Source organism: Hippoglossus hippoglossus, chromosome 9 (assembly GCF_009819705.1).
Source record: "Hippoglossus hippoglossus isolate fHipHip1 chromosome 9, fHipHip1.pri, whole genome shotgun sequence".
NCBI classification, from domain to species: domain Eukaryota; kingdom Metazoa; phylum Chordata; class Actinopteri; order Pleuronectiformes; family Pleuronectidae; genus Hippoglossus; species Hippoglossus hippoglossus.
The window spans coordinates 18,366,895-18,389,375 of NC_047159.1; the positions used below are offsets into that span (position 1 = coordinate 18,366,895).

The window sequence follows — 22,481 nt, forward strand, 5'->3', positions numbered from 1 at the left end:
AGGTTAAGGTTATGTTTAGATGTAGGTATAGGTTAGGGTTAGGCTATGTTTTGGTGTAAATTAGGTTAGATTAGGTAAAGTTTCTTTATGTTTTATTTAGCTGTAGGCTAGGTTAAGTGTAGGTTAGGTTATGTTTATATTTGGGTTTAAATTAGGTTATCTTAAGTTTGGTTAGGGTTAGGGGTTAGGCCAGTAGTAGTTAGGAAAATGTATTTGAAATATCCCCAAACGTTAACTATGATCACACACACACGCGCACACACACGCGCACACACACGCGCACACACACACACACACACACACACACACACACACACACACACACACACACACACACACACACACACACACACACACACACACACACACACACACACACACAGGTGGATCCGGGTCATCTCAACCTGTTGAGTCTTTCAGTCCAGAAGAAACATAACAGCCTGATGTTTTCTAATCAGCTGATACTATTGACTTCCTCTGCGTTTTATCACACATGATGCTTTACTGACAACTAGTGGACTTGTCTGGAAGTACAGTCACACTGACCTGGTGGGAGCCTGGTATTAAACCTATAAAAAAACGTAGTTACACTATATTAAATCTATTTATTTACTAAATTTGAATTATTCACTTCATACTTTGTGAATGAGCAAATGAAGACGATGACTCAAAGGATTGGAAACAGATTATACATCATTATTAAACATTAGTCTTATATTATCATGATCTAAAACAGCATCACAAAGAAAATAAAGCTGGGCAATCCTTTTTGATAAGTCACTTTTTAAATCCATAAGCTGTGATTAACGTTTAATAAATCATTTAGGCTTTTCAAGCTTCATAGACCAGTTATAAAAAAAAATAAGAGCTTTGAGTTATGATGATTATGATTATGATTATGATTATGATTATTATTATTGGGAAGAACTTTTGTGTTTAACAAATCAATACATCACATTATCGATACTCATCACTGCTTTATTTTCCTAATAGATTAATTTCTGTCTTAAAACGTCTTGTAGGCTCTCAACTATTTATTTGTCATAATAAATTCTACTTGGTTGATTCTACAAAAGAAAAAAATATTTTTTTCAATTTTTGTACCGATATTTGATGGAAGATATTTCCGCGTTTTCGTCCTGGTTTTCTCTTAATTTTGACCTTAACCTCATCCCCTAGCGTGGGAGTAACTAGGAAGTGATGTCGGTTACTAAGGGAAACTGGGGGAACGAGCAAAGGCGAGTTTTCTGCTTTGAAACTCAAACCATCGAGTGATTTGATCAAACATCGAGTCAAGGCAGCAGACTTCACCTCCAACAGGGTGAGTTCGTGCTATTTATCGAGTCATAAAAGCCTTGACTCCGCTCCGTCAGTGAGGACTAGCTAGTGAGCGGGGTGACGCTTTGTTCGTGTATTTTTCATAAGAGTAAACACGTCAAATGCACAACAACACGTGTAAAACAAGCAGGGACACAACATTTACTGGATAATATCTATTGTTTGTGTGACTGAGTGGTTTTTATCCTCGACCTAACACACACACACACACAGCACACAGCTAGCGCCTGGTTCAGACACTGCAGGTGGCCATTATAAAACATGCAGTTCTAGTCAGGAGACGAGGTCATTTCTACGTGTGCTCTTGATTCGTCATGATTCAGGTCTATGGCTCTGCCGACGCTCTCGGCCCATGTACCCGGCCGCTCCCGGGCGCTGGCCAGCCAGTTGGCCCGGCAGCGGGAGCAGGAGGCCCGGTGTCGGCAGCAGTGGGAGCAGCATGCCCGGTACTTCAGAGAGCAGGGTGTGTGCAGCCAGAGGCAGGCGGCGTGGAGCTCCGGCCAGTCCTACCAGCAGAGGTAACTCACCCACCAGAGCTGCACAGCACCAACAGCCTCAGACCAGTCCGGAGCATCAGAGATAAAACCATCCAGAGGTGTAACAGAGTGCAGTCACTCTGTTACTGTACTGAAGTGGATATTATAGATTATTCACAAAAAAAATCATTACACCTTACAAAAATGATCTTTCAACTAAATATCTTAAATCAATCAATCAGTCAAATTTTATTTGTATAGCCCAAATTCACAAATCACAATTTGTCTCACAGGGCTTAACAATGTGTGACATCCTCTTTCCTTGACCCCCAATAAGAGTAAGGAAAAACTACAACAACAACAAAAACTATTATGGGGGGGGATTTAGAAACCTCAGAGAGAGCCACATGTGTTGGATCCCTGTCCCAGGACTGACAGAAGTGCAATAGATGCTGCATGTAACTGAGCACATCAGCAAAATAAGAGTATTTACAACATTGATTAGAAAAATAAATACAAATCATACAAAGCCCTATGAGACAAATTGTGATTTGTGAATATGGGCTATACAAATAAAATTTGATTGATTGATTGATTGATTGATTGATTGATTGATATAAGCAAGGTATTAGTGCACTACTCATTACCTCCTTTACAGCATTTGGGTGCTTGTTGATTATTCTTTAGGTGTGTAGAGCATTAGTCTTCCTTTAAATCAGTTTATGGTCTATTTATGTGCTGTGATATAATATGTGCATGTGTGTGTCTGCCAGTTTCATCATCAGCAATGGATGAAAGGGAAAAATGTCAAAGAAAGAAAACACACGTTTTTTCACTCTCTTTTTTCCCCAGTATGTCGTCATACCATAAACAGAGAGTGAAGGAGGAGAAACAGGCCGGCCTGGAGCGGCGCAGGAACCTGCTGAGGGCCATGCTTCAAAAGGAACAAGACCAGCTGGAGGCCGAGCTCAGAGAAGTGGTACCTGACAGGGGAACACTGGCAAGTCAGCTGGTGCATAAAACCGAGGTGCTTCGCACAGCCAGAGATGAAAGAAGAAAAAAGGTAGCTGCATGGTATTAGGTGCATATTTCTTTTACAACACAGTGTATAATCCCTGTTATTTCTGTTTTTTTTAACCCTAGCTTGCACAAGAGCTGTTGAGGGAGCACTGGAAGATAAACAACCCAGAGTTGCGAGAGGTAGTACATTTTTAACTATTAATGCAAAAGTGACACGTGCCAAACTTGTTACCTCGATGTCTGACTGTTGATGAACAGAGACATGGCCTAAAGGAATCTAGTGACCATCCTATATGTCTGAAGAACACAGCAAGTGGAGAAAACAGACACTTTTTTTCAAGATGTCCATTTGATCTGGAAACGAATAGGTCTTGTGATGCAGATATTCCATGACTTTCTGTTAACTTGAGCGCAAGGTCGACTTGGGAGAATAAAATGTCCAGGTGTCGCTTCCGCCAGGGGTCAGGTTCATCGGTATCTCTGTCGCGCCTGTGTCAGAACTTGCTCTGTTAATCTGTCCACAGGTCGAGTCAGCATTACATAAAGATCATGTTGTCAGCCGATGGCAGGAGCAGATATCTGAGAAGACACAGGTAGGAAATTCATCACAGCTCTTTTAGAACAGTTTAAGGATAAGACGTGTTTTTCACCTGCAGGAGTTTGTGTGCAATATTCAATTTTAATCAAACCAAAAAGTGAATAAATTGCTCCCCAGTTCTCTGAAGTGTTACCTTCACCAGGCCAGCGATGACACAGAGGACCCAAAGGTCATTAAACTGTCATTATCCTTTTATGTGACTGATTTAGGTAACAAATCAATTTTTTATTAAACAGCGCCCATGTCATCTGTGACCACAGTATCAGGTCTGAAATCTACTCAGGTTAATCCGCTACATAATTTAGAAAGTTTAGACACCTACATTTAATGACCCATCTCTTTTTATACATGCAGCACGAAGTGGCAGAGCAGGAGGAGACGAGGCGCTTCGAAAATGAGTATGAACGCACCCGGAAAGAGGCTCTGGAGCGGATTAAACAGGTGGAGGAGAAAAGGAAAGCAGAGGAGCGCAAGAGAGGAGAAGAACTTTGCAAACAGATGGAAGAACTGAAGCTGAGGGAAGAAGAGGTATAAAGATCATGGACAACATTTTTCTTATGTGAAAAGGGATTTTGTAGGTTTAAGCATCATCCTCTCTCTCTCTCTCTCTCTCTCTCTCTCTCTCAGGCCACTCGTCTAAAGAAGGAGCAAGAGGCTCTGCTGGTGCAGCAGTGGGAGCTGGAGAACTTGGAGGAGGAGAGAAGGAAGGTGGAGGAAAGACGAAAGAAGTCTGAGATGGGGTAAGGGAAGTTCTTTCAGTAGATAACTCATCACAAGTGGGATCATACACGTGAGGTATTAGATTCATTGAATTCATGTTCCACCAGGTATTTCTTGATCCGTCAATATCGAGCTCAGTTGAAGAAAAGAGCGCAGCAAGTTCAGGAGGAACTGGTAAGTTTAGTGAGTGTGCTCCAGATATGTATATATATTTTTGGAGTTTTGACATCTTCTTTAAATACCTCTGTGCCTTCCAGGAGGCCGACCGTAAGATCCTTTCAGCCCTGCTGGAAGGGGAGCACGAGGACAGGAGGCTGGAGAGCGCACGAAGGGAGAGGGCTGTCGCTGATGCTGCCTGGATGAAACAAGTGATTGAAGAGCAACTTCAGTTGGAGCAAGAACGAGAGGCTGAGTTTGACGTCTTGCACAGGTGAGCAGCAAGACTCAAGCATCCTCTGACTCCGCAGACAGGGACCCCTGTTTCCCTTCAAATATAAACCACTGTACTTCATCCATTTTAGAGAAGAAGCTCAGCATGTATGGGAGAAACGAGAGGCCGAGTGGGAGAAGGAGAGGAAAGCCAGAGAACGGCTCATGCACGAGGTAAAGTTGTTTGAAAAGACTCTGACGCGTGACGATTTGATGACAGACTAACTTTCCTGTATTTTTCTTGGAAAGGTGCTTGTGGGCCGACAGCAGCAGTTGGAGCAGAAGGTGCAGAAGAACCGCGAGGCTCAGGAGGAGCTACTGAGGAGACGAGAAGAGTTGATCCAGGAGCTGGAGCTGGAGAAGGACTTCAGACGTCAGGAGAAGGACAGTGAAGAGGGTCGCAGGACAGCACAGATACAAGAGTTAAATGCTCAGGTTGGTTCATGCTGCAGTGGTATCTTTTATCATCGAGAACTTAAAACAATTTGGTGTTCCCACAGTAGCTCAGCTCACAACTCACAGCACAACTTAGGACAATATGCTTTTTTACAATAAAATAGGCCTAAAGCTGTTTGTGTGTTTGCACTGTAGGTGGAGCAGCAGCATCAAGAGCATTGGGAGGAGCAGTGCCAGAAAGAGCAGGACGAGGAGAGAGAGAGGGAGGCCCTGCGAATCCAAGAGGAGGATCTGAGGCTGGAGATGCTGAGGATGGCCAAGAAAGGGTACCAGGAGAAGGTAAAAATTATATAACAATGATTTGGAATGTTGAGATTCCAAATTTCTAAATGCTCTTTTACGTTATCGGTAAACTGTCTCTTTTAGGTTCACAGCCGACCTCGATCCGCCTGGACATGAGCAACGTGAGAGTATGAAGTTAAAACAGATTTGTATATCATGTATTTTTCCAGATGTGAATATCCTTAAAGGATTGGTTAAAAAATGTTTCTATGTGGGTCTTAAATCAATACTCAAATGCCAAATTGAAAACACTAACAGTTAATGATCACTGTAATTGTGCCTCCTGTCCATACTGACGCCAACACGTAAGAGACCCCAACATGATTTCAGTATAACAGATTCACATTCCTCGTTCAATGTAAAAATACAGTTTTCTTACTGAGACACTGTGGATGAAAGAAGTAAAAGGAGACAATATCATTCTAAAAAAAATGTAATTTCTGAAGCTCTAAATTATGGTTGGTAACTCTATTAAACACATTTTTGTACACATACAAGACCATAAATCTTGTCCCACATATCTTACATTGGAATCAACTTGAAGAAGATGGAGCCAGTCCCAGCTGACATTGGGCGAGAGGTGGGGTACCTCGATGCCACCGTATCACAGAGACAACCATTCACACGTGTGTTCACACCTATTGTCTCCATATAAACTAAGCACCAGAATGGAGAAGATGAACAACTTTATCATGTTAACTGTGTAGTGGAAAATTCAACTGACCAGTGTCTAAGGTATTGGAAATCCCCCTGACCAGGTGTCTAACTGCTGTGATACTGTCTACCTGACAGGATGGAACCCTTATTTGGTGGTGTCTCACTGCTATGACCTTGATCAACAGGGTGCATGCCCTTATTTGGTGAGGTTTTTCTTCCAACCGCTACAGCGGATGGACAGACACAGATGATCTCATGTCTTTCATGTCTTTTTTCATATTATGTTTTATGAAACGCCTCTTTGTATAAGTTCTGGCTTTTGTGAACTTGCAGCCAGTTCCATTTTGAGCACCCGTGCTTGTTGTGTAACCTCTGCAGAGCTTACTATTATAAAGACTCAAAGGCAACTCCAGTCTGAGAATTTCATTATTTCAAATCTCAAGATGAATTTCCATCACAACTGTTTTGATAAACGCATGGACATGTTTGTATAAAAAAGTGAATCTCTCCTTGAATGTCTTTTAAAGAAGTGAAACATTCATGTAGATTGTGAGGCCATTGTTTCATCTTGATGTTAATAATCCAGGGCCGGTTGTGTGCATTTGTAGATTAGGACAGATTTTCATTTGCACTTTTGGAGCTATTCAAGGAATATATATATTTTATATCCTGAATTTTTTTGACTTTTGATAAATAAAACTAAAATGTTCCAACCAAATCAGTCCAGTGTTTTGTGTCAAGGAATCAAACATGATAAAACAGGCTGTAGTTATAAATTAAGTTTATTTAGAAAATAGTTATTTTTCCAAAGTCCGACTTTGAACTGCATTCAATGAAATAACCTTGATCAGATTTCAGAATGACGATGAAACACTTGGGTGAGGATGAATGCTGGGAAGCACATTAACAGGGCAGGTGTCTACAGCTCTATCCCACATGTTGCACATTAATACAAAAACTAGCAGCAACGGAACAGAGCACAAAACACATGGACAGTATGGCTCTTAGCTCTATATATGCTGTAACATCACCAACACTGCAATGGCACATGGGAGCCCAGAATACAGTGCAGTCTATAGCCTGTTAGAGACACACCACAATCATTACAACATCCTGGTTCTGGTTAATATCACAACCTGCCTCCTGAAAGAGTTCACTGACAAGGCAAATCAAGCTGTGATAAGTGCACTGCACACTGGGTTACACTGGGACAGGGGACAAACTGTATAAATGGCTTTTTTTTGATGCAACAAACATTAGCATTGCAAAGTGTGAAGAAATGAAGTTCCCAATATTTAATGGAGGTTACCTAATTAATCTGTTTCTGAAGATTAAACTTTACAGTATGATGATAACGCTTCCACAGTGTAATTAATCAGAGGAAGCTCCTTTAGTACAAGAGTGTTAACAACAGCATTCAATGACATTTGTGGTTTTTAAGAATCTGTGCCTTGCTTTGGACTGATAACAAATACCTGTATTACCATATAAGTTCACTGTAATGTGCTTGAAGACTATTTGTAAGTTAGAGCGAGTTTTGCTCTAATTTCGAGAGAGAAATCTAGAAGCCTCTATATTTCCCTGACTTGCTGCATGTCATCTTCACCTCAAGAGAAATTGTGCTATTACAACAGCTGAATATCCCAAAAAACAGCTGCTGACTTTTTCCCTTGAAACTCGGAGCTGGCTTTAAATAATGTCAATACCTATTCATAAGTTAAAAAACAAACAAATGCATGCATATACCACAAAAACAAAAATCAACAAAATGATTCGAAAAAATATATATAAAAACAAAAGAACTGAGATGCTGAACGGCTTCGCAGCCTTGTAAGTGCTGTTAGTTGGTGTTCTCCTTTGTGGTGATGGTGACGAGCTGCTTGGCGGCCTTGGCGATGTCATAAGCACATTGGATGACCTGCTGAGTGACCAGCTGCATGTCCGGTCCAGGGCAGCCCTCTGACGGCAACGCCTTCCTGCACTCGCCCTGGAGCCGGTACGCGCTGGAGGTCAACAGGCGCAGGGAGCTTCTCACGGTCTCCGAGCGCGGCCTCTGCAGAGGAAGGTTGAAAATATCATGGGACCGTCTTTATATTGTGTCCTTTCAAAATTCAGCAGAACGGTGTTAAAGGTGTAGGATGAATTGAGTGCAGATTGACCTCTGGGCTTAAAACCTTAGTTGGTTTGTCTACTTTACTTTTCACCACACTTAACACACACATTTAATAATATTTCGTACATTGGTATTGGTACAGGTGATAATATTGCTGTATTTGAACTTGAAACATCTAACTCTATTTTTGCTGCCTTTAAAAGTCAATAATAACTGATCCACTCCCTCTGACTAAATGTACAGTACAAGGTTGTTTTCATACCTTGGGAAAGAGGGCAGCCATTTCTGTTACAGCCACATATATTCTTTCTGAGCAGGGTATGAAGCTGTGAGGAGAAGACATGTGTCAGCGAGTTCAATGTATTGATATCACGTCCATACGAATTTCAAAATTATAGAATAAATATTAATGTAGAAGAATTTCACCAAAAGTTATTACATGCAAAGAACTCCGTCATATCCACAACACATCATGCATGTTCAGTTCACTTCAGGCTGACAAGAACTAAAACATGTTACTGAACATACTTTTAGTCCTGTGAGATTTTATATTCAAAATTATGGATAAATCAAAAAAAACAACAACACCTGAAACAAACAAACCTGAAAAATATTAAAATATTAAAAACATTCATCACACTCTGGGCTGCATCTATTAAATGCAAGTAACTGCACAGATGTATTGTAATTTTTAACATTCCATCAACTAACTGAAGCCAAGTTAGAGTCAGTGAGAAAACATATCATCAATCAAGTAATAAACTAGAGCCCGGCCGATGTGGATTTTTGGGGGCGATGCCATATTTCAGGGAGTAAATTTTTTTTTGATACAGATATATCAGCCGATATATAATATAAAAAATTGTCAATTATTCCTAAGATGTCGTTATCGAACCCTTATGTGAAAGAAATGTAAATGAGGCTTGATATTTTACAGTTTAGCCATAAACTATAAAAAGAAAACACAAATAAAACCAAATATATGGAGCTGGAATGAAGAAAATTAACACTTTTTTTTTAACGTAAAATATAATCAGAAATGCACATCTTCTCTGCATTGTTATTATGAAAAATAAAACCCATATGTCTGTGAGAGGCTCATATCAGCTGACAGATATAATGGTCGGGCTCCATTTTAAACTGAACAAATTCAAGCGTTCATTAGCACATTGATGAAAAAGAGACATCAGCTTGTTAGCAGGTGAGAAAAGAGAAGGAGGGAGGGAGAGGAGAATGAAACTGTGCCTGGGAGGCAGGGACAGGGGCCAGAGTACCAGGAGGTGGGGTCAGGGGACCGGAGGCTGAGCGGCTGCAGGGGAGGGGGGGCCTTGTCAGCCCAGGGTACCAGAGTGCTGAAACATCCCAGACTGTGCCTGAGCCGACGCACACCTTCCCGCTCACATGGTCTGCTCACAGGAGCGAGGGAGGGGGCGGGGCACCGCAACGCAACAACATAACAGCAGCAGCAGAGTGGAAGTAGAATTGGGGGGGTGGGGGAGGTGGGGTGAAGATTACAGAAACAAAGAGGAAATTATAGAAAATAAACAACAACTAAACAGAACAGAATTATAATGAAAGGAAGAGGAACTTGGGATGTAAAAATGAAAGCAGGGAAATGAAAGCTCGACAGCATCACTGATTTAAAAAAAAGAATTCCTTTTTAGATTCTGACCTGTCGTGTTTGTTCTCCTGAGCGGCTCGCAGCAGCTCTTGGATGTTCTTGGTGATCTGCTCGGTTTTGCGGATGACGTCCTCCGTGCTGGGAAGCGTGGGGTCTGACTCCATCTCCAGACCGTCCAGCTCGGGGATGGAGCTGCCCTCCCCCAGCCAGCCACTGCTCCTCAGCCTCCCTCTCCTGCACAAACTGCAGGAGTAAAAAAGTCACAAGAAAATAGTATTTATTGGTTTTACTCGGCAGACAAAAACGGCACATAATGTTACTGAAAAACCCATTTGAACCATATTCAGGAACCATAAAACAGTTATTATCTTTCACTTGACAACTTTTTTACTCTCACCCTGAATCATCCAGCTCAGAGTCGTAGAACGTGTTGTCATAGTCACTTTCCGGCATGCTGCTCTGCTTCTCGAACCTTGAGGCCTAGAAGGAAGAGAGCGGACAGAGAAAATCCCATTCTTCAATGCTACAGGTCAAATTCATCCCCAATGAGCAAGAATTTACATTTTTCTGTTTGTTGTGCCAACTTCAAACTGGAGTATAAACATGTTAAAGTGATGCAGACGACTGCAGTAAGCCAGTACAGCTGTGAAGCAAGAGCACATCACAATACATTTACAGCATTTGTAAAAATATTAGTAAAACAGATTATGAGTTTAGATCATTTCCTCCTGTCAGTGTGATAGTTACTAAAAGAGGGGTTATGTTTACATCTGCATTTGTTTGCTTCTTTGTAAAAAGGATTACACAAAAACTACAGTGTGGATTTCAAAGAAACGTGGAATAATTTCTGTCTTGGCGTCGGCCAAGACAGAAATTATTAAATTTTGAGGTGGATCTGTACAAAAGGGGCCAATCCAGGATAGTCTTTCCCTTTAACATTGCAAGACAGGATGTTTGTTTGTTTTTTTGACACCTTCACAAATTGACCAGGAAATAATTCAAAGATCCTGATGAAAAAAAGAAAAATCTGGCACATTTAGGAAACAGTGTGTGAAATTTAATGCAGCTTAATTGATTTGAAGTAGATTGTTGGTCCTTGGCCGAAGTATGTGCTCAACTGAGTGACATTCGAGTTTGTCTATGAAAACTTTTGAACTCCTGAAGTAAAGGTTGAACAAACAAAAAGACAGATTTTCAGCAACACATGGCTCTAGAGATCTGAACCATGACACACAAGCTTTCTCCGAATTATAGAGAAGTGAACACAAGAGGGTTTTTTTTTTTTACATGAGGACGGGAAGTCAGTGTTCGGATGAGTTCATAAATAAAACTAAATGTCACGTGTGACACAAAGAGCTCACTGTGATCTGATATGTTCATTGTAGCTTAACATCACGCAGACTCACTATCAGACTGAAAACTATATTTATAAACAGGAAGCAGAGACAGACAAGTACACTCACGCCACACAGCCTGAACGTACAACATGTTCATAACCTTTCAGTATATCTGCCAAAAACACGCAGTACACAATGAAATGCTGCACGTGTAAGCTTGCCCGAGGAAAAGCGATTAGTTCATACATGTTTAGATTAGTCTGTGTTCTGCCTGAAGAGATGATCAATCTGTTTAGACTGTAAACACTCATGGATGACCTCAGTGTTGAGAGCATGCTGCTGAAAGCTCACTGTGCAAAGTGGACAAGCATTTGTTAGACAGAGTCAAAATAAGTTTTCTTGATAAGCAGAGGATTTGAAATGAAAATTGAAGAACTTAAGATGTATAAAACATACATTTAACAATCTAATTCACTAAATACTCAATTAATTTCCCTTATTCTTACAGGTGGTTGTGAAAAAATGAAACAAACACTAAAAACAAACTTTGTCCAATCAATCAAGATTCTACATCATCTGCTACACAGGATTCTGCATCAAACGGAAAGCGTTAAAATGATCAGACGCTGCGTCACAAGCACAACTTTCTGCTCAGGGTTCAGGCTCAGGTTTCGCCTTCGCAAAACCACACAATTCCACTTGTGTAGCCGCACAGTGAGGATGATGCTGATGGAGGAAGGTGTCTGGTGGTGAAGGGCAGCCAGTGGAGGGTTGGCTCATGCAGCAGAGCAGAGAGGGGGCGGCATTTGGGGAGAGACAGGAATGTGAAGGGACCAGAAAGAGGTAGAAATGGTAAAAGGCTCCCGGTGGATTTGCCGTGTCCCACGAGGTGTGGGCCGAGTGCGGATGTACTTAACCTTTTGAGCACTTTCGTCCTTCGACCATGACAAGGTTGATGGAAATGAGGGGAGGGATGAAGAGGTGGTCACAAATGCGCCCCTTTCCGTCTAAAGACAGGGTTCAAATCACATTTTAAGGACACATTTCTTCAGGTTCAGAATGAAAAGGTGTAGCGAGATGACGTTAGGACGTCCCACAAACCTCTTCAAGGCGGTTGCGGCGTTATCACATAATGTATATTGAGAAAGGAGCTGATGGAAACAGTGCAATGAATATGAGCATGATCAAGATTAGAAAATCCTGTTATTTTAGAAGGGATAGCAATTAATGTTATGTAGACTACTTTAAAATAGCTTGGTTGATTTCACAGATCATTCTCCTACATTTAAGCCCGGAGAGTGAAGAGTTAATTCATCAGAAGAAAAGAACCAGAAAACTACAATTCATCAGCTCAAATTTAACTGCAGACAAATCAAAGAGAAGTCAAACAGGTGAGAAGGTTTTAGTGAGTGTGTGGATTCATCATGCATTACAAAAACACAGAGTATTTGTATGGTAGTTTTAATGCTTCATCAACATAAAACACAATACAAAAAACCTTCAGAGTTTATCAGAATAACAGCATCTCTTTGTTTGTACAGCTACGTTCTGACTGCGGAACAAGCAGCACTCCAGTAAACAACAGCTGTATACACACACACACAACAGTCCTGTGTATACTTCAAATCTGGACATAATGAAATGTGACTGACTCTAATTGAAATGCATGAAATTGTGCTTTTTGAGGACTCGGTCTCTGATGCTGCAGAAAACTACCCAGTGGTAAATGAGTGAGGAAACATTTTGGAGAAAGGTTTGCAGACAAGGTGAATACATGAGGGAAAGTCATGGAAACATAGCAGAGGAGAGGAAATGGCAAAGGAGAGCAGGGAACAGGTCTTACTTACATTCTTACTTACATGAGGTGGGAAGGGTTGCATGGTGGGGATACCCTCCTCAGGGTAGGAAGTTTCCCCTTTAGGGAGATAGGGCTTCAGGCCTGAGCCGGTCTCATACATAGACATGGGCCGACTGGCCCGTGCAGACTGCCGGCGTTTCAGGGCTGAGGGACTGGAAGGGTCAGGGTAGTCTGAACCGCTGGGGATCTGATAGATATTGGGTGTGACCTGCCGCCTGAGAGACGAGTTGTCGCTTTGCAGAGATTGAAGCTGGAAGAGACGGTCAGCAACACACTAAGAGGTGCTTTCAGCAAAGCAAGCTTTGTTCCCTGTCCTGATCCATTCAGCATTTCAGTTTCTCTCCCATTGTTCCTCTAAATATTTATTCCCAGGAGAGTTTCAGTCAAGATTTGGATACAGCTCTCACAAAAAAAGAGAAAAGAACAAAAAACTACAAAAGTTTCTGACTTGTCACCACCAATATGTGTATATATATATAAATATATATAACCTGAAGGTGTTTAAATTATAATGATTTATTGCTTAAGCTTCAGAGAAATATTCTATCAATCAATTGTTTTATCAGCTGAGGAGTCTGTTGTGATATTACCCTACACTAGTACATTATCCTTTAAGAATAAACTTGTGCCATTGTGCTACAATATCCACACAGTTCATCATCCTTGTGACTGTTACTGAAACAACTTCCCGTTTTTAAATGCTCTGATCTGAACCACCTAATATCACAGCAATAACCAGACTTTCGCTTTGGGAGAGGTTCTCCCTTTGTCTATAGATGCAAAGCAAGTGACAAGCAAGCAAAAGGTTGTTGCACAGGTCAGCAACACAGGTGCAGCTACAGTACAGAGAGATTGAGAAGAACAAAATCAAGAAGATTTTGTCAAAGATAAACTGGCCTTAATCAATGCAACAACTTGCATTCAATGCTGAGAAAGATCTTGTCTGCTGGTGTTTAAAAGTGAAACTTGAGATGTAGAGGGACTTAGTTACTAACATCTGCTGGTGTTTGGTAAAGGCTGATTTGTTACAGAAACAGTGTTCTAATATAAGAGAAGCCTGCATTATAAATATGGTTACTGGTATCTGTCCTGTCCAGCATCTCTATCTGAATGTTCTTCGTTGAGAAATGGTCAAACCACAAATTAAGACGTGCGCTTACAGTTCTTAGTATCTATGCATAGACTGTACATAAAGATGGACGACATGACAGTTCCCCCAAAAGTGAAGCCAAAGCATCCTGATCACCCTCTGATGGCTGGCTGCAGTAAAGGTCATAAATCTCACCTCCTCCGAGATAGTGGATGGTTTCATTCTTATCACACTGAGGTTTGTGTTCATTTCTCCGATGAGTTTGGATTAAATTAGTTGATGCTATAAAAACAGGTATAAATGTGATGGTTAACAGCTGAGACCAACTTGCCATTGGTCGATTGCATCAACAGGACCTTGATACTGCAGCTCAGCTCCAACCTGCGCAGAATCTGGCTAAAGCACAAGATGGTGGCAACAATATCCCGGATATTTTTAGCTTCATTTTTGTAAAACTGGGAGATGTGGAGACGCGTCGTCTATCTTTATATACAGTCTACGGTCTACCCCCAGAAAATAAGAGACAAAAAAATCTGCACCCTCCTTCCAAACAACCAAATTAAAACCCTTTTAACACATGTAAAACAAAAATGTAACCTCACTGTCAAGGATTAATTTTGACAAAACACATAGCTGTAACATGTTTTAGAACATCTGTGGTCAAAAATATATAATATATAATGTATAAATATATCTTACAAATCAGCAGTAACACTATTCCAGACTTGAATCAGCTGAGGAGCGTGCTTTCTATGAAATTTCTATGAAATGTAACTGCTTGAAAAACATGTCCAACAATAAATCCACATGTTAACAGCTAGAAATCATCTAAAAACATTCTACTCAGTGAACACAGTATATGTGATGAAGCAAGGCACACACATACAATTTAAGTTAGTGACTATAACTATGAAGGGATAAAAAACCTGTCATGCTCTTGAAACATGCTTGTTAGTAACATGAAATAGCATAGCTATAGCTATAATTTATAGATAACAAAAAAATGTGACTAAACTGTGTTTGTTATAAACTGGAGTAATGGTGCACTTGTTCTTCTCACATCTATAAAACAAACCAACACAAAAAAATTGCTGTTTACATTCAAGCTATGAAATTGAACATGCTGGCCAAAACAGAGGGTGGACCAGCAGGGTGTCACAGCAGCTCGGCCCTGACTACAACCCACAGGCTGGGCCTCCACACCAGAGAGCGATCACACTGGGCAGGAGAAGAGCTCTGCTGACCGCTGTGGCCCCCCCCTCAGGCTGGCCCCCGGTGTTAGTGATCTTAAGGGTGGAGCTCGGTGGATACCTTTTTCTGCATCAGCCTCAGCTCATCGCTCAGGTTGTTATTGGCTTTCATGAGCTGCTGAATCTTGGCTTCAGAGGCTGAGAGCGCGTGTTTCACCTCCAAGTATTCTTGCATAGTAATGGGGCTGTCTGAGAGGTCAGAGTCCAGACTCTGTGGGATTAGAAACAAAAACTGTAAAGACATCTAGAGAGAGACACAGTGTCTGTCACGGTTGTAATTTGTGAATGTGATACTATGATACCTTGGTCCTGTCTCCTTTGCTGGAGTTGAGCTCTGGATCTGTATCCTCGTCCGACGCCACACTATCATAGTCAGGCTGGTCGTTGTCCTGGCTGTCGCTACAGTGTCTGATAGCCACACTCTTCAGGATGAGTTCAATATTGTCTGGAATGAAGGGACAGAGTCAAACACTTAACTTGTCCGGTGCCAGTATGACCTTGAAATAAATACACATAAGACACTGACCTTTGGGACTGGCCACTGAGTTCCCCTGTTGTCTGCGCTTGGCATCACTCAGTATGTCGATCACCAGAGTTGCAAATTCATGTGCATTAAATCTTGCAAGTTTCTGTCGTCCCTAATATGAAAACAAAAGGCCAATTTGTTGTCAAAATGAATCCATACATACAAAGAGAAACAATAAAGCATTAGTAAAAGGGTTCTGTGAAGATTACTTGCCTGGTTTCGTGTTGATGAATACTCTGGATTCACAGGCAGGAAAGGCACCACGGTTGTTTCTGTCACCAGGGTGCTGTGATTCTGTGTGGCCAACCACACTGCAACAAACAGAAGAATGAAATGTAAACTAATGTCCGGATCAAGTCAGAATGTCTGCTGTGAAAAAGAGCTGTATTTTCAAAAGAAGCATAGTGTTCAACATTTCTAGTTGGTGGAACTCTTTTTATAGGAAACAGAGATTCTCTTTTACCATTTTAAAGGTTCAGTGTGCAGAATTTACAGACATCTGGTGGTGAAGTAGCATATTGCAGCTGAATACCCCTCACCTCACCCTCCCCTCCCAAACATGAAAGAGAACTTATGGCAGCCTTCAGTTGTCATAAAAATTCAAAAAGGTGTTTAGTTTGTCCAGTGTGGGCTACTGTAAAAAACATGGCGGCCTCCATAGAGAGGACCCACTTCTGATGTAAATATAAAGTATCTAAATACAAAGGGCCCATTCTAGGGTAAAGAAAACTAAAATTCTTACAATTTAGATTAAACACACTAGGACCATTTCATAATCAATTTATGCCACCTAAATCTCTAAAACACACTGGACCTTTAATGAGCATGTAATTATCCTCAATTACTCTCATCTAGCGTATCATCGGTCGCAGGTATACAAGACGAGACAAAAAGACTTTTACCTGCATCCGTCTCTCGTCGGTCCACCTCATCATAAACGTCCATGGCCAGCTCCTCGAATAAATGATTACTGAGCTGCATCAAAGTCAGGAAAGTACACTTAGTCCCACATTAGTCACCGGATGGAACAAAGCTCAGAACAGTGAAATTCTACAAGTGAACACTACAACAGTACTTACAGACTGTAGTTTCTTCTTTGCTGCTTTGGCCAGTTCTGATAGGTCTAAACTGCTGTGAACAGAAAATAACTCATCATTATAAGCTGTTGAGAAATTAACATGATTTAAAATTTAATCTGATTAATACTTACATGTTCCTTATTCACCGTAAGAAAGCAATGAAAAAACATCAAATGTAACATTTTAGTTTAAGAAGTTAAACAGTGTTTTGTCCGCCATAATATACTTGATATTAGAGATAAAGAGTTGTTTTTAATGAATTATTGGCAGCTATTACAGAGCTTTTAGTTTGACTCTACTACCTCACTGGGTCTGTTATCTTCAGCTCATATAACAGATGCTGCAGGGAGCTCAAGAGCATGTCAGAACGGGCCTCAGAGCAAAAATCCAATCATAAACAACTGCCTCACTGCTCTCGCTCTGCATGCTCCATCCAAGTCAAACCTTATCAGTTATGCACATGTTCATTCGAAGACAAATCGCTGAATATTGACTCACATCAGGCTGATATACAGCCCGGGCTCTCTTACCTGTCGGCCATTTGTGGAACAATGAAGTGCTGGCTGTTTTTATGATCTGAAAGGAAGAAGAAGGTGCTGGATGACTGACAGAATCATTGCTTATACTTGAAACACATTACATAGTTGGTATTCACAAGACATTTTAAACCGACTAGGACATATGTGTTCTTGCATACAGCTCCTCCGGCTCATTTCAGTAGAATTTTGAGTTTGAAAGCAGGTACAGGGTCAAAGCTGAACAACCACACCAAAATAAATGCAAGTATTATTTAGCCCATTTGCTTTTACAACACATTCATTTCAATTCCAGATCTTTCTCACCTGGTTTCCTCCCACACAAGTAGAACGCCAGTCGATCAGTTAGTTCATACTGAATCTCCATCAGTCTGTCTGCCAGGTCATGTTGGCCAGCTTCCCTAAAAAATGTATTTTAAAAAAACATTTCAAATTGGATAAATTACTAAAACTTGGTTAATATTTTTGTATTGAAATTAGTTTATTGAAAGTAGCTAACCTTGCATAGTCGATGGGCGTTTTGCCATTGCTGTCAGGGGCTCCAGGATCTGCCCCATAAACAGTTAACAGTTCAGCCTGAGATACTTGCCCTGCCTTTGCTGCTACATGCAAGGGAGTGTTTCCTTTTTCCTGGAGTAGAAGCAGATTCAAGACCTCATATCAACAGACAAGCAAAAGCACGGATGATAATTTATATAAATGTATATAAAGAGGGTGAATCTTACAGGGTGAAAAAAATTAGCTTGTGCTCCGAGGGATAGCAACCGCAAACAAGTCTCCAGATTCCCTGTGCGTACACTGGAGTGAAGTTGCTGAAGAAAGAAAAAACACTATTAGTATGAATTGAAAAATGTAAGAAAAAAGCCAATACAAAAACACACAACACTTTTCTCATAATCAGTGTGAGCAGCTTTTTCTCCTCACCTTACTTAGATCCTTGGCTGTCGAGCTGTCGTCCTCTCGGCAAGGCATGCGATGGACGAATGCCAGCATTTGATATTTGGCTCTTATAAATTCTGATTTGTTTGGGCTTTTGGGACAATGACAAAAATAAATAGAGACTATGAATAAGCAAGCAGCACAGATTAACACTATTTATTATTGTAATGATCATTTTATGTTTAACAAACAATTAACAACAAAAGGCTCTGTAATTATTTCAAACGTATATATGACTCACTGCAGTTTGTCCTGAGGGTTGGCCTTGCGTTTCCCGCTCATCACAGATGCAGGGTCCAGGAGGGAGTGCTCCCATATTGAATTTGAACCGTTGCTGTATAATGTCTGAACCATCTAAGTGATATCAAAAAGAAATTGATTTTACCTTTAGAATGCTGACTGACATTTCTGTTCCCGAACAAATACTTTCTATATTTGGACAGAAATCAATACAACTCTGTGGGGTTGGTTGTCAAGCAGATTTATCCTGAGCAAAGAGACGGGGCAGCTGAAATCAGAACTACAGTAATAAAGACTGTGTGCAAAGATAACATGACATCAAGGCGTTTTAAGAAAACAATTCAGACTCTGACAGGAACAGTAAATGTCACAGCTGAGAGTGTAAAGATCCCACAGAATCTAAAAATTCCCACTGAGCTGTTATTACCTGAAGCTGTGTAGGAGGCCACGGCGTGTGCGTCAGGTGGCGGACTTGGGAGCTATGTCTTCCCAGACTTCGGTGAACACTGCAGCACTCATCGCATATCAACACGCCCCTGTTCACGGAGGCCCAACGAGGTTCTGACAGGGATGAGAAACATGTAACAGTTCATCTACTGCTCACACTGAGGGACAAATATTCCCATCACTTATATGCTGAATTTAAAAGTCAACAATAGGACCACAATAACCTTTTATTTATCACGTTCTTAACCGACTATTACACAGTGGTACTTACATGGAAAAGGCCACAACCAGCAATTAACAGATCCAACTAACAAGTGTTTTCTGTGTAGCCAAATCCTCATGTTACATATTGTTCTGTGCCTTAGATCTCAATTGTCGTCTAAAATTGATCAAAAGGCCTCAGTGAGCCACACCATTGTACTCAGTGACATGTTCCTTCATGTTTATGAATTCATGTCTAAAAACAGTTCCTAACAAATACACTGTTCCCACCTGCCTGAGTAACTCGCTGTTTTAGGAACTAACTGAGCCTTTTTTAAATTAATATTAATATTTTGTACATGGAGTAGTGTACAATTATTACAGACTCTGTGACAACAGTGATTCAAGGCCTTTTTGGACATAGGTTTAGGTGAAGCCACACACTGTGAAAAAAGGAAGTGTAGACCAACAGTTGTCGGTTGAAGCATCTCAACGTTATTGTTGAGTGATCGAGCAGCTTCCCCTTTCAATACTTTGTTTAAAAAGGATATAGAGTCTGGTGCTGCATAATCAGGCAACGCATGGTGTTAGAATCTGAGAGTGCAGAAGATACAGAATACTCTGTGCCCAAAATAAATATGTGTACTTAACCTTGACCTATTTGGCACACTTCATCTCCTACAAATGTCTCAGGGTTGGGTTGTCTCCCATCTGTACCGAGACGCTGGTGGCAGCAAACATCTCAAGACCAAAAATATGGTAAATTCATACGCCACTGACCCGATAGCCAATTAACTGTTGAGCAAATTGAGTGTCTGGCACGGCAGCAGCACAGACAGTGAGACTGTAAGTGCCTTAGCAGCAGCTGAGGTGTAGGATGAACAGCCGCGGGGGTTGCTGGTCACATTCTGGCACCTGGTCCACAGTTTTCAGCAGCTTCTCCAAACTTACACGCCACCAAGACATGAGTGTTAGTGCTGACATGCCTTTTTTACCCATTCCTCAACAAGTGCTGCTAAATTTAATACCACATCTTTGAAACTATAAATATTCTTGCCCAACAACTGGTGACAGTTGTATGGAAGGGCAATCCGCGCCAGCTGCTGTGGAGACCTGGGGGGGGGGGGGTTAACTAGCTCTAATGACCTGATGAGAAACAAGGTACTAAAACTTGACTAATCGTGAAGATCTGGCAAACAGATATGGAATTACATTTGTTAACCATGTCTAAAAACAATCTCTCACATTCTGCAACATTCACAAAACACTGTGGTGCCATTAAATAGAGAGAAAGATCTTCTGCATTGAAAGCATGCGGTCAATTCACTCAGCATCCTGTTTTGCTTCCTGTGCCTGCTGAAAAACATCACGTCACTTCTATATAAATGGGACTTCTGAAAGCACCTCAGACACAATGCAGCTACTACTTGTTCGTCTGTCACAGAAACAGTAAATTGTAAGAACTTAAATCCACTTTTCTTTCTTTCCTAATAGCTTACTATTGAGAACCAAAATTATCTGCTAGAAGGTGCTGATGTTGCTCTGAGGCCACATAATGGACACAGTATTAAATTTGAGGCTAACATGGCTTTTACTTGATTGTTTTTTTTGCTATTACTTGATTTGTTGTCTTTGATTTCAGATTTTGTATTTGATTGTTTTCTGTATTTGATTGTAAAAGCTATAGTGTTACTGTAGTTTGCTTGTTGTCTTTGATGTTGTATTTTTTTGTTCTCTAAGTGAAGAACTTTGTAATGGCTATTTTTTAAAGGTGCTTTGTGCATTATAATATTTCCACTGGAGATGATCGCCATCTAATAAATCTGCTTACAATCACTGCAGATAGCATAGTAGGTAAAACAGTACCATAGAGAAAGGGTCCGATCTCTTTTTTTTTTTTTAAGATTTAGATTCCAGATGTAAAATTATACTTATTTGCAGTATCTTAACACCAATCAAGATTGTATAAAGAGAGTCCTCTATCCCTTAATTCATGTTGAAGTGGAGATGAGTCCTTTCTTTTAGGCATCCCTCATGAAAAGTTGGATCAGCCTAGGACAGGCGTTCCTTTCTCCGACCAATGTCTTTGTGTGTTATACTCTGTAGCCACTGGCTTTGGAAAAGAATGATGCTGTCATCCTACTTGTTCTGCAGACATGACACAGAGCTTACAAAGCAGATTGCTGCTGCTGATCTGGGATGAGATTTCAGAATTGAAGATTCAATTTCAGATGTGCTGGAAACCTCGGAATGTCACATAAGACACAATCATAAACATGTTGTTTGTTGTTAGAGACAAATCTGGATTAAACAACTGCACACATTAAAAATATATATATTTTAAAACCAAGCAACATGGATGGAAACAGAAAAGAAGAAGATAGCTGCTACAGGTCTGATAGAAACCCGAGTCCAGGGAGGTACCACGTTAGTTAGTTACTGATCTGTCAACACCACTGACATCTTGTTCAGTCAAAACAACACGGAACTACACGACCTACATTGCTGCACAGTGTGAAAACAGCTTGAACCAGCGCCCATAATCAGAGTTAAATCAGAAGAGTGGAGGCTTACTGAGCTGGAAGGAGCCAAACCTCAGTGGATCAATAAAGGCTAACAGCTAAAAGTCTGCAGGGATGGTGTGTGTGTGTGTTAGCTTACCTGGGACATTACAATCCGCGCAGAGCTCAGTGTTTCTCAGACGTTTAGACATCCTGTCCTCAGCTCAGGGGGGAAATGTCTCTTCACAATGAGCAGACTGTGCTGTGTGTTGAGCTAACCATTGATTACTCTGTGTGTGGACGCCTTCCGCGTTAGCAACACCTCGGTTAGCTAATTACAAACAACCCGAACGACGACCTGCTACTTGGTTTAACTTCGGGTTCGCGTCTTACGTTAGCACCATTATTACGGTGCCCGGAGGAGGAAGGTACAATGCTACCACTTAGCTGAGTTAGCACCTGACTAGCTAACTAGCCTCTACCCGCCTGCCAGTCTTCAGTGTTTGTGTGTGTGTGTGTGTGTGTGTCAGACAAGCAGCAGGGCTACATGCAGCTGCAGCATTACCCAGCAGGTACACTGTGCCCGAAGTGCTGACTCTCAGGTGACCCACACCCAGCAATGATAGATTAATACACAAAATACTCATTTTCTCGTGTGACCCCGATTTTACACTTACAGTTAAGACTGAAACATGAACACTTCAATGTATTTGTTAGTGTTTGCTGTGGTGTGAAAACTGCACAACCTGACAGACCAGACTGAGGGC

At 41.1% G+C, this 22,481-nt stretch overlaps 2 protein-coding genes across 15 annotated transcripts; one reads left to right on the forward strand and one right to left on the reverse strand.

The window, feature by feature from the left end:
• Positions 1-1,181: 1,181 nt before the first annotated feature.
• tchp (trichoplein, keratin filament binding) lies at positions 1,182-5,582 on the forward strand. Its single transcript, XM_034595509.1, has 13 exons — positions 1,182-1,321; positions 1,662-1,856; positions 2,667-2,877; positions 2,958-3,014; positions 3,359-3,427; positions 3,787-3,960; positions 4,060-4,172; positions 4,260-4,326; positions 4,410-4,582; positions 4,674-4,755; positions 4,831-5,016; positions 5,173-5,316; positions 5,404-5,582. Exons 2-13 carry the CDS (start codon positions 1,666-1,668, stop codon positions 5,434-5,436), a joined length of 1,500 nt encoding a protein of 499 aa, XP_034451400.1. The 5' UTR covers positions 1,182-1,321; positions 1,662-1,665; the 3' UTR covers positions 5,437-5,582.
• Positions 5,583-6,740: 1,158 nt separating this feature from the next.
• Positions 6,741-22,251, reverse strand: git2a (G protein-coupled receptor kinase interacting ArfGAP 2a). 14 transcript variants are annotated; one of them, XM_034595491.1, is made up of 22 exons: positions 21,875-22,251; positions 18,993-19,126; positions 18,567-18,679; positions 18,311-18,416; positions 18,112-18,198; positions 17,886-18,016; positions 17,693-17,787; positions 17,381-17,426; positions 16,982-16,987; positions 16,851-16,902; positions 16,674-16,746; positions 15,985-16,082; positions 15,772-15,883; positions 15,548-15,690; positions 15,307-15,456; positions 12,907-13,155; positions 11,965-12,054; positions 10,108-10,190; positions 9,762-9,953; positions 9,364-9,495; positions 8,352-8,415; positions 6,741-8,029 (listed from the first exon to the last, which is right to left on the reverse strand). In XM_034595491.1, exons 1-22 carry the CDS (start codon positions 21,924-21,926, stop codon positions 7,817-7,819), a joined length of 2,421 nt encoding a protein of 806 aa, XP_034451382.1. In that variant the 5' UTR covers positions 21,927-22,251; the 3' UTR covers positions 6,741-7,816. The 14 variants fall into 14 exon arrangements, with proteins under 14 accessions (XP_034451382.1, XP_034451379.1, XP_034451381.1 ...); XM_034595488.1 differs by having other exon boundaries at positions 12,895-13,155; XM_034595490.1 differs by lacking the exon at positions 16,982-16,987 and having other exon boundaries at positions 12,895-13,155; positions 16,851-16,899.
• Between the last annotated feature and the right edge of the window lie 230 nt (positions 22,252-22,481).